Below are 12,858 nucleotides of genomic sequence, written 5' to 3'. Positions count from 1 at the left end.
TAAATACAACTTGTAAGCCGCTCTGAGTCCCCTTCGGGGTGAGAGAGGGCGGAGTATAAATTTAGTAAATAAATAATGGAACAGTATCCTATCCATCTATCCACAATAAAAGAGCAACTCTAGATTTCTGAAGTGGAACGATGTACAGGTAATTAGCCTCATTTTGTGTGGATTTCCTTCCTTGGTGAGAGTTACAACTGCTTGATCAAACCTTAAAGCCACAGAATCCAGTGGGAATTATGTTTTTAATGCACTGTTGTCACCCTCGAAAGCATTAAAGTGACCCCTTTCACAAAGGAAGCCTTCTGGATTTGACCCTCATTGGAATGCACATATCTGAAAAGGGGGGGGGGAGGAGGGCCTGAGGTCCATTGCACATGCTCACTAGCTGCTCCTCAAATTCACTCAATTCATTCTGGCCATATAAACACCTGAGAGCACATCCACGCTGTAGAATGAATGCAGTTTACATTTAGATTGCATCCTAAGTGCTATGGCTCAAGGCTATAGAATCTGAGGAGCTGTAGTTTGGTGAGGAACCCACACTCGGACATAGAAAGCTTGTAAATCTACATCCTTTATGGTCCCATAGCCACAGCTGTTAAAGCTGGTTCAAACTGCATTCATTCTACAGTGTAAATGTGCCTTCCATGCACTTGTCCACTTCAGATGATCCCACGAATTTCAGAGAGATGCTTTGGCCAGTTCCTTCCTCTGAAATACAAACCAAAGCAACTGATCTTCCTTGGCAGTCTCTTATCCAAGTGCTAACTAGGGCTGACCATGCTTAGCTTTGACGATCAAACAGAAATCTGTTGCCTTTGAGGGGATTTATTTAGCCCTTTATCTGTAGGAGATACACAGCTGCACTAATATTGCACCAAAACCAGCAAACAGAACTCACCTTTGAGGCAGAGAAAGACGTGGCCGCATTTGGGGAACTAGCAAGAGCTGCTGGAAAACTAGATTAAATAGGTATTGCCTCCTATGTAGCAAGAACCCCTCCAATGTCTACTTTTACAGAGAAGAAGCCACTCGTGGACAAGTTAAACATGAACCAACAATGTGGAGTGGTGGCTTAAAAAGCCAATGAGATTTTGGCCTGTATAAATAGGAGTCTGGTGTCTAGATTCAGGGAAGTCATGCTACCCTCTATTCCGCCTTGGTCAGACCACACCTGGCATCATACTGTGTCCTGGGTTCTAAATGACATTTTCTAATTGATTCTATAACAAAAACATGGGAAAAGTTTATAACTTTGTTTTTGAGGGACATCCTGCAGCACTTTTTGCTATTGTTTGTCCATGAATATCTTACAAGAGTCTCAACCAATTCAACATAGTTTGTAGCAGCCACTAAAATGAAGTTTCTGGAGTAGAACAACTACTTTCAAAGTAAGTACCACACAGTTAAACAGGAAATAACACTTCCAAGCCAGGAACAGAAAAGTTTTCAGATTTTGTTGCATAGTGTTATCATTGCTGATCTTCCCCTTCCTTAGCAACAAATAATCGAGTTGCATTAAATGTGCTGGGAGATGAAAGTCTCCATTAATGCATTGATGTCATGGGGCCTGGGGCAGATAGGTGGGGGCTGCTTCCTTTTTGGATGGTGTTCTGCCCTATCACAGTTTACTTTTCTAGCACTATATTCAATGTTAGTTGCTTCAGCAACATCCTATGCAATCCTAGGATTTGCAGTTTAAGGAGGAACACAGAATTCTCAACCAGTGAGCTCACAGGCATCACTAAACTGCATGGGAGGGGGTTATGGTCTCTTCCAACTCTTATGATTCTAAGATAATAAATAATAAAACTTGGGATTCCCTGTGATGTTGTTAAAGTTTCTGGAGTAGAACAACTACTTTAACATAAAGTATCTCACAATTAAACAGGAAATAACACTTTCAAAACAGGAACATAAATTCTTTTTCTAAGTTTGTTGCATAGTGTAAAATAAAATATATAATATAATATACAATAAATATAAAGAAAAAATAAAATATAATATACAATGAAATATGAAATATAAATGAAAATAATATAATATAAAATATAAAGTAAAACAATGACATAATATACCCTAAAATGTAAATGAAATTAAAAAATGAATATACAATAACATATGAACTATAAAGAAAAATAATAAAATAGAATACAGTAGAGTCCCGCTTATCCAACCTTTGCTCATCCAACGTTCTGTATTATCCAATGCAGTCTTCCTCCTACCCGGATCCACAGCTGTTTCTCTATGCAGCAATTCTATACGTTGTCAATTTTTTAGTAGTCAGTGTTTTTGTGGTTAATGTTTTTAGTACATTATGATGTTTTGGTTCTAAAGTCATAAATACAGTAATTACTACATAACGTTACTGTGTATCAAACTGCTTTTTCTGTTGATTTGTTGTAAAACATGATGTTTTAGTGCTTAATTTGTAAAATCATAACATAATTTGACATTTAATAGACTTTTCCTGAATCCCTCCTTATTTATTTATTTATTTATTTACTTAATTTATTAGTGACATTTATATCCCGCCCTTCTCACCCTGAAGGGGACTCAGTCATATGTACATACAATACATTATATTATTCGTATAGCACAATATAAGCATTATACATTACTATATTGTACTATAACACTATATTGCAATGTTATTAGTAATATTACATGTAATACATGTACATACCATTATAATAGTGTATTATATCCAAAATTTTCGCTTATCCAATGTTCTGATGGTCCGTTTATGTTGGATAAGTGAGACTCTACTGTATTTAATAAAATAAAAATGAAAATAATAAAATGTACAATAAAATATTTGGGAAAATAATATAATATATAACATAAAATAATAAAATAATACACAATAACAGGATTTAATATAATATAAAATATAAAAGTATATAATATAACATAACTATGAAGGAGAATAATAAAGTATAGATAAAGGTAAAGGTTTCCCCTTACGTTAAGTCCAGTCGTGTCCGACTCTGGGGGTTGGTGCTCATCTCCATTTCTAAGCCGAAGAGCCGGCATTGTCCATAGACACCTCCAAGGTCATGTGGCCAGCATGACTGCATGGAGCTGTGTTACCTTCCTGCCGGAGCGGTACCTATTGATCTACTCACATTTGCATGTTTTCGAACTGCTAGGTTGGCAGAAGCTGGAGCTAACAGCGGGCGCTCACTCCGCTCCCCGGATTTGAACCTGGGACCTTTCGGTCTGCAAGTTCAGCAGCTCAGTGCTTTAACACACTGAGCCACCAGAGAATAATAAAGTATAACATAATGTAAACTATAAGGGAGAATAATAAAGTATAATGTACAATAACATATGAAATATAAAGGAAAAATAAAATAATATAAAAAATAAATATGAAAAATATAATATAATATGTAATATAATATACAGAAGAGTCTCACTTATCCAACATTCTGGATTATCCAATGCATTTTTGTAGTCAATGTTTTTAATGCATTGTAAATTGTTTAATGCATCGTAAATACATTACTAGATAGTATTAATGTGTAATGAACTACTTTTTCTGTCAAATTTGTTGTATAATATGATGTTTTAATTTGTAAAATCATAACATATTTTAATGTTTAATAGGCTTTTCCTTAATCTCTCCTTGTTATCCAACGTTCTGTCAGCCCGTTTATGTTGGATAAGTGAGACTCTACTGTAATATAATATAATATACAATGAAAGGAAATGAAATAGACCCTCTCCTGGCCAAAAAGCGGGACAGGTGGGACACATAGTAACCGGAGTAACTTTTCCTCCAATGGGGTGCCTGCTTCCCTCTTACCTGCCGGCAGCCATTGGGCAGCTGCTCGGCTCCTCCGGAGGAAGGCGGGCGCAGAGGCGCGGGGCGAGGCGGGCTGCTCCTCCGGCTGCTCCCTTCGGAGCCCGGGCTGGATCGGGGCCGGCTAGGCGTGGGGCTTCCTCGCTTCCCGTTGCCGTTGAGCGACTCGAAGTCCAGCGTCTTGTTCTCGAAGGCGCCCTCCACGCTGCAGAACATGCCGCCGTACTTCTGCCGGGGCTTGGGGCTGCCGGCGCCCAGGGCGGCGAAGCAGGCGGGCAGCGGCTCCTCTCTCTTGGGCCGCGGAGGCTCCTTGGGCTCCTGCTGCCTTTCCTCCATGGCAGGCTCTGTGTGTGTGCGTGTGTCCGCTCCCTGCCCTCGCTACGGGGAGACTCCTCTTCCAGGCAGGTGAGCGCCTGCCATTGGCAGCCTGCTGGCGGAGGAGCTGTCCAGGGCGTGTGGTGCTGAAAGCGCCTGGCAGCTCGTCCAAAGGGAGAGCCAGTCCAGCCCACCCACCTCCCTGCTGTCACTTCAGCACAGGCGCCAAGTGAGAAGCAGTCACTTTGGTGGACTTGTTGGATTCCACCCAAGGAGGGAGAAACACAGTGACAGGTCCTACAGCTGCGATTATAGGAAGCCTCCCACCCTGTTAGGTAAATTTGTTCTGAAGTTGAACAGGAACATTTTTCAAGTGTAACCCCAGCCATTTATTTATTTACTTACTTACTGTATTTTAACCCTGCTTTATCTCAACCCTGGATGGGACTCAGAGTGGCTTCTAAAGTGGCAATAATTCAATGCCAGGATAAACATAAAAAACATACGAAACACAATATACAGTTAAAGGTAAAGGTTTTCCCCTGACGTTAGGTCCAGTCGTGACCGACTCTGGGGGTTGGTGCTCATCTCCATTTCTAAGCCAAAGAGCCAGCGTTGTCCATAGACACCTCCAAGGTCATGTGGCCGGCATGACTCCATGGAGCGCCGTTACCTTCCTGCTGGAGCAGTACCTATTGATCTACTCACATTTGCATGTTTTTGAACTGCTAGGTTGGCAGGAGCTGGGGCTAACAGCAGGCGCTCATTCTGCTCCTGGGATTTGAACCTGGAACCTTTTGGTCCGCAAGTTCAGCAGCTCGGTGCTTGAACACACTGTGCCACCAGAGACCCCCAACAATATACAGTAGAGTCTGGAAGTTCAGCAGCGCAGTGCTTTAACACACTTCACCACCGGGGCTCAACAACAATACACGTAAATATATCCAATTTAAATTAAATCAACACTTAATAAATGGCAAGCAAAATAAAAATAAAGCAGCATTTTAAAATTACATAAACCACCATTCCTTCAAAATCCCAGCCACTGTTCAAGTGAAAAGGAACAGTAAGATCCAATTTTAGATTTTATCTCATATTTCCAACCATTGGCTGACATTAAGTTTACTCATTTTCAAATGCCTGTTTGAATAGCCAGGTTTTCAGTGCCTTCCAGAAAATGGATAGAGTAGGGTCCTGTCTAAAAACCCCAAGACATTTCAGAGCTGGAGGCCACTATTGAGAAGATCCTCGCCCTCGTTCCCACTTGTGACGGAGGTGGGACCATGAGGAAGGCCTCCCCGGCAGATTTTGGGCCCAAATTGGTTCATAGGGGGAGATGCAGTTGCATAAATAGGCTGGACTTGAACAGTGTAGGGCTCTATAGGTAATAGCCTGTACTTTGAATTGGGCCCGGAAACACATAGGCAGCCAATGAAGATGTTTTAATAGAGGGGTGGTATGTGCCCTATAATTTGCTCCACTCAATAGCCTAGCTGCTGATCTTTGTACTAATTGTAGTTTCCAAGCCGTCTTCATGGGCACCCCATGTAGAGTGCATTGCAGTAATCCATCCAAGATGTAACTAGGGCATGGACCACCATGGCTAGACCAGACTGGTACACACACACTGATGCCTTGAGTTAAGCGTTTAATTTGTTCAGTGACTGATCTCTTAACTTCAGTCACTCTTATCTCAAAGCAAATATTCCCAGATCAATTTTTAAATGGTGGAAGTCCACCATTGTGGCAAGAAAGCACATTTGAGGCAATAAAATGTGTGCTGGCCAGTGTAACAGCAAGGCAAAACCTGCACATTCACATGGAACAATAAAAAAGAAAGACCAACTTTTAAATGGTAGGAGCACACAGTTGTGGCAAGGACGCATAAAGTCAAGAGAGGGGCAACATTTTCTTTATACTGGACTCATTCCAGCCTCCCTTCCTCTATTGCTCTCTCTTTCTCTTCACGAAGCCAAATATACCAGGAATAAAAACCACACAAAATCAACTAACCCAGAGTTCCTCAAAGCGGACAAGAGCAAAGCGGATAGCAATTTCCCAAAGCAGACAAGAACATGAGGCACAAGACACGAAGGCTGCGCCCTTGAAGCCCTAATGCCTTGTACTCTTTTACCAATGCTCCCTCTCATGCTAGCTCTTAACTCAAATGCTGCTTGTATGTCAAAGCAAAACATGGGCCAAGTGACAACTCTTAACTCAAAATGCTCTTAAGTTGGGATGCTCTTAAGTTATGGTTCCACTGTGTGTGTGTGTGTGTATATGTTAACACCCTCGTGGTGTTTGTTCTGTTGTCACTATGCGTCTGTTCAGAAAATTTCTCCCCACTTCCTATCCCAGTGATGCTTGGATTTTGAAACATTTGTCTTGTTGTGAAAACTCCTTCCCTAATGAGGTAGGCTCCCTCCCTCTGGTCTTTTCGTAAAAAAACTTAAAACTTGGTTGTGGGACCAAGCATTAGAGCAGCAGATGCAGCATTAATAGTAAAATGATTTTATGACTGATAACACTACTACAGTAGACTTTCAGTTAAGCAGAACTCAAGCAACCAGCAAAAAACATCAAGGGATAATACTGATTGTAGTGCATGGTAACCTCAAGATTGAACTTCTACAATGTGTTTTGCATTGGGCTACCTCTGTACCTAGCTTGGAAACTCCAATTAGTTCAAAACACGGCAGCCAGATTAGTTACAGGAACATCCAGGAGTGAATAAATTACTAGGCTTGCTCAAATAATTCGTTTTCCCCGTTAACCGTTATTAATTCATTATTTTCGTTTGTTTTGAAGCAATTTTGAAGCATTGGTTGCCACACGTCTGGATATCGCGGTTTCGAATCGCGAGAGGCCGTTTTTCGTTATGTCGTCGTTTTCTTCGTTAGGAAAAAAAAGCTTTTGCAAATCACCCAAACCATTCAGGCCCTTTCCTTTTGCCCCTCAGCAAAAGGGGCGTCACGGGCTCAGCCAATGGGAGGGGGCGAGGGGGAAGGAGGCCGAGGAGGAGGAGGGAGACGGAGGGGGGAAATGGCCGCCGCCGCCGCCGCCTCGCCTCAGCTCAGGCCTGGTGTCTCTCTGTGAGGCGGGAAGATGGCGGATGGAGCTGGGAATGGAGAGACCGAGAGAGACAGAGAGGGGCCCGGCGGTGAGGTTTTGACGTCTGTGCGAAGCTAGGCAAGTGGGGTTTATATATCTGTGGAAGGTCCAGGGTGGGAGAAAGAACTCTTGTCTGTGGGAGGCAAGTATGAATGTTGCAATTGGTCACCTTGATTAGCATTGAATAGCCTTGCAGCTTCAAAGCCTGGCTGCTTCCTACCTGGGGGAATCCTTTGTTGGGTGGTATTAGCTGGCCCTGATTGTTTCCTGTCTGGAATTCCCATTTTCTGGGTGTTGTTCTTTTACTGTCCTGATTTTAGCTTTTCTGTAGCTAAAAATGCATATAAAATTGATTCTATAGGGAGGATAAATGATTGGATTTCAACTCCTACAGCTTGGCTTTCTCTGCCAATAATGGTACCCATCTTGGATATTGTAAGGGATTTATTATTATTATTATTATTATTATTATTATTATTATTAGACCTTGCTCCCAGGAAGGTGCCTTCGCTGTGGCTCCCAACTTATCTATCACCTTTCCACATATTCTCCACATTGTGTGGATGTGTATGTATATTATATATATATAGTGAGCCCCGATGGCGAAGTGTGTTAAAGCACTGAGCTGCTGAACTTGCAGACCGAAAGGTCCCAGGTTCAAATCCCGGGAGCAGAGTGAGTGCCCGCTGTTAGCTCCAGCTTCTGCCAACCTAGCAGCTTGAAAACATGCCAATGTGAGTAGATCAATAGGTACCGCTCTGGCGGGAAGGTAATGGCACTCCATGTAGTCATGCCGGCCACATGACCTTGGAGGTGTCTATGGACAACACTGGCTCTTGGGCTTAGAAATGGAGATGAGCACCAACCCCCAGAGTCAGACATGACTGAACTTAACGTCAAGGGATACCTTTACCTTTACTTATACACACACACACACAAACACACACACACATATGCAGGGACTATATATATATACACACACAGTATATATCACACACACACCAATTTAACAAAGTTACAGCCACAAAAACAAAGTTTCTGAAGTAGAACAATGACTTTCACAGTAAAGACAACCCAATTTAACAGGAAATAAGACTTTCAAACCAGGAACAGATTTCTGCAATTATTAAAAAATGGTTTATTATAAAAGCTATGAAAATTCGCCAAAAATCAGAGGATAAGGGAAACGTTTTGGTGAGCTATCAGTGTTAAATGTGTTCTACCACTGTACCAAGTTTGAAGAAGATCACTCAAAAAATGAGGGTGGGAGAGTCCTGTAAAGTCCTCTCCCTCTGTGCTGTTTTTGGGAATTGCGCATGCGCGTCCGCCATTAACGAATTAATTTAGAAAATAACGAATTTTCGTTAATTTCGAATTTTTTGGGGGGCCAAATTCGGAAATACCTTCAAAAACGAAACGCTGCCCCCCTCTACTTTTGCAACGAGTTTAGAATCAAATTTTTCGTGGATCGATCAAGCCTATAAATTACACCTATACTAATAGAACAAATAAAACATGTCCATTATATTCTTCATGCACCCTTTGGGCCATATTACAATGTACATTGTTTATTCTCTCAATAGCCATTTTAAAAATAGGAGAGACAAAGCTTTGATTTACTAATCATAATTAGCTCAGAATTATTATGATCATGATTATGATTATTTTTCTTCACTTTTATTTCCAGAAAACAAGACCCAAAGTGGCATATAATATTTTTAACAATTAAATATATTATACAATATTTTATACAATTGAAATATTCAAATTTAAAATCTATACATTTAAAATATTCAGATAGATAGATAGATAGATAGATAGATAGATAGATAGATAGATAGATAGATAGATAGTAGGTCCTTTGGTAGAATATTTAAACAGACTTTTTCATGGTGAATGAGAGAATAATAATTCTGTGAAAGGTTTTTGCACAAAACTGACGATTACCTTGAGGCAATAAACTACCCTTGGTTTCACATAACTTCTCCCTGTGTTGTTTGAGCTGATACAGGATTATAGCTCCAGAAAAGAGTTGCTGGACAGAATTAGGTCATCATATTGCAAGGCAGGCAGAAAGCTTGTCCCAATGGTCTTTTTTTTTTAACTGACAGAAAATGGAGAGTTACTATTTATTCATGAAAACACTTTTGGCAATTGAGTGTTTCATGATCTAAAGCACACACTTAATGTAAGAACTGGTCCCAGCATTATTAGGCCCGTTGCTATGTGCAACTATCTGCTTCCATGTGTGGCTTGCTCTCAGGAACAGTTTAATATTGGACAAACTACTTGAAGATTTCAGAGGCTATGTCCATGACCAGGAAATCAGAATCACATATTGGCATACTTCTGTAACAACAAATCTCCTATTTGCTAAGTCTTTTTATACTCACCCAGTCCACTCTCTGTCTACTTTCTTTCTTTTAACAGTATTGATATTGGGAGGATGATGAAGGGTGGCTAGAGCAACACAGACTTGTCTGCAGCAAACAATGCAATGCAGTTTGATTGGGAAACAGCAAGATTGTGTTTTAGATGATTCTATTGTAGACAGGATCTTCAACAGGCAAGATAAAAAGCAGCTGTCTCTAGCATCCCTGGCTGAGCACACACAAGCAGCAAAACTAGGAGAAAAGGGGAGAGAAGGCAAATCTGCTTCACCAGATCCTTCTAGCATTTTTTTTTTACAAAAACCATAGATTAGGCCATCAAAATGGAAATTATAAAAACGTAGAAGCTGATGAAAGAAAAATTCATACCTGGATGCATAAAGAAACTGCCATGTGGTTTCTATAAGATTGAAAATGTTTTTATTTATAGAAGCCTTACCTGACTTAGTTTGTTCATTTCACATGTGACTAAAAGTATTACCTCTATATCTACAGGGGATACATTCCCGGACTTCACATGGATATATCATACTGTGGGTAATAACCAATTCTACTAAGATTAAGGACTCTCAGCTCAATAATATAATAGAATCACACAAAGACCAGAACATAACTATAGAGGATATATTTGCTGGATGTGGATAAACAAAATCGAGTACCAGTCCCATGGATATGGGAGTTGTATTGTTAATTTTGCATAAAATTTGCAGAAGCATTGCCCTTCTTTTTGGTGGTCCCTGTTTCTATCCCTATTATTTCCTCATTATTTCTGCCTCTGGCACCAAATGCTCTGTTAAAGAAGCAATGACCAGAATCACATATACTTTGCTAATTGAAATATAGCTGTATTCTTCTTTTTAAAAAAGGGGTGGTGTGGACTTGTGTGGGTGCTTCCATGCAATATACTGTATTTGAGGACCATGATAGGCTTCAATATGTTCCATCAGTTCTACAGTGCTTAGAACTTTGGAAAGAAAGAAGACAGTCAAGCAGAAGACCAGTCAATTATTATTGTCTTTTAAACATTATCTGCATGGACCAGGATCCTATTGTTGTTTTATGCAAGTGTAAGTTTCCCTATGGAAGCATTAGGATATTTTTGTCCAATATGAAGTGACTATGTTCAGTTCAAAATTGTGAAAGTGGAGTTCTGTAGATGCATGCAAGATGCACATGATTCACCATTAACTTTTCATTTACAGAACAGTGGACACCCCCCTTGTTATGTCAGCTCCACTGGCTACCAGTTTGCTACTTACTGGCTTTAGCTTATAACTCCCAGAAATCCTAATAGATGGTAAACTGGCTTGGATTTCTAGGAGTTGTAGGCCAAAACACCTGGGACCCACAGGTTGAGAATCGCTGCCTTAAACGGTTCTGGCCCAGCTTACCTGTCCAAATGTATCTCTCCCTACGAAGCAGTTAGAGCATTAAGATGTGCCAGGGAGGCCCTGCTCTTGGTCCCACCCCGTTTGCAAGCACGATTGGTGGCGACAGAGAAAGGGCCTCAGTGGTGGCCCCTCGGCTATGGATCTCCCTCCCCAGTGATATTAGATTGGTCCCCTCTCTCCTGGTCTTCAGGAAAAAAGTTAGGACCTGGCTTTGGAATCAGGCATTTGGGGGAATAGTACAATATGGATCTGACTTGAATGCAGCAACATGAAGGACCACCACAGGATTAGGGTTATGTTTAAACAATTTTAACAGTTTTATTGTATTTATATGTTTATCTGATTTATTTAATGTTTATACACTCTCTGTTTTAATGTGGCACCAAAGTGGCCAAACTGTAAGCCACTGTGAGTCCCCGTTGGGGTGAGAAGAGCGGGGTAGAAATATAGTAAATCATTAAATAAAGTGTCCCCAAGCAGTATGCAATAGATCCCTGAGATTACCAGAAAACTTTATTCTATGGGTCTGACAAGCCTGCCTGATCATTTTAATTTCTCAGAGATTTTTAAAATACTGTATATACTCGAGTATAAGCCTAGTTTTTCAGCCCCTTTTTAGGGCTGAAAAAGCTCCTCTCGGCTTATACTTGAGTGAGGGTCCTGGCCGCCTTCTATTCAGGTCAGCTTATACTTGAGTATATAGGTATTCAGAGTTGGACAGTCTTATCTTATTAAAGTCTTAGTATCTTAGTATATTAAAGTCTTCGCCCCGGTGGCGAAGCGCGTTAAAGCACTGAACTTGCAGACCGAAAGGTCCCAGGTTCAAATTTTGGGAGCGGAGTGAGCGCCCGCTGTTAGCTCCAGCTTCTGCCAACCTAGCAGTTCAAAAACATGCCAATGTGAGTAGATCAATAGGTACCGCTCCGGCGGGAAGGTAACGGTGCTCCATGCAGTCATGCCGGCCACATGACCTTGGAGGTGTCTACGGACAACGCCGGCTCTTTGGCTTAGAAATGGAGATGAGCACCAACCCCCAGAGTCAGACATGACTGGACTTAACATCAGGGGAAACCTTTACCTTTACCTTTACCTTAAATTACAGTTTTACATAAAAATTCAAAAACATTTAACGTATTGATGCCTCAAATAATGCAATTTTATTAATATCTATTTTATTTTTGATATTGACTCGTAGCTGCTGCATTTCTCATCCTCGGCTTATACTCGAGTCAATAAGTTTTCCCAGTTTTTGTGGTAAAATTAGGTGCTTCGGCTTATATTCGGGTCGGCTTATACTAGAGTATATATGGTAATTAAAACTATTTCTACCAACTTCCCACAACTCAAGTTTTCTCAGATTAAATTCTTTTCCAATGTGACCACTTCCTGGCCATTTGGGCATCGAGAGTGTTGCAGACAACCATCCATTTATTTGGATGAAAGTCAAAAATATAATCTATGGGGACCTTCAGAAGAACCTTAGAGATCTGTTTGGGTGCATGAAACTGTATTTGGAGCTATAGAAAAAGAACAGGATGCTTGTCTTCCAGCCCATTCCCCTGCATCAGTCATGCCTGGTGTTTCTCATGCCAGTGGGACAGTGTACTTGACCTGTGTTTTCGACCATATTTTAAAGGAGCTAACCAAGGTACTGAACCTATTCTGGGGATAGGGATAGGATTCTGCTGTTTGGGTAAATCTCTGTAGAGGCTAGACCAAAAGTGGATTCACCATCTCACAGATGGATGATGTCACTATGCACCACTGCTGCATATAATATAACAAGTTGTCTTTCAAATGTTTCTGAGCTATCTGGAGAAAAAACACACTCAGATCTTGG

At 40.9% G+C, this 12,858-nt stretch overlaps 1 protein-coding gene across 1 annotated transcript in view; it reads right to left on the bottom strand.

Annotated features, from left to right (window-relative positions):
- Nucleotides 1-4,229, bottom strand: part of dpysl4 (dihydropyrimidinase like 4) — a 50,477-nt gene extending 46,248 nt beyond the window's left edge. The window contains exon 1 of the mRNA XM_003218555.4: nt 3,815-4,229. Within this exon, the coding sequence (XP_003218603.2) occupies nt 3,815-4,147 (333 nt within the window). The 5' untranslated portion in view covers nt 4,148-4,229. The remainder of the gene's footprint in view (nt 1-3,814) is intronic.
- Nucleotides 4,230-12,858: the final 8,629 nt, after the last annotated feature.

The sequence above is a fragment of the Anolis carolinensis genome, chromosome 3, assembly GCF_035594765.1.
Source record: "Anolis carolinensis isolate JA03-04 chromosome 3, rAnoCar3.1.pri, whole genome shotgun sequence".
Lineage (NCBI taxonomy): Eukaryota > Metazoa > Chordata > Lepidosauria > Squamata > Dactyloidae > Anolis > Anolis carolinensis.
The sequence above is the reverse complement of the archived record's forward strand: the minus strand, read 5'-3'. Positions and strand labels throughout refer to the sequence as shown.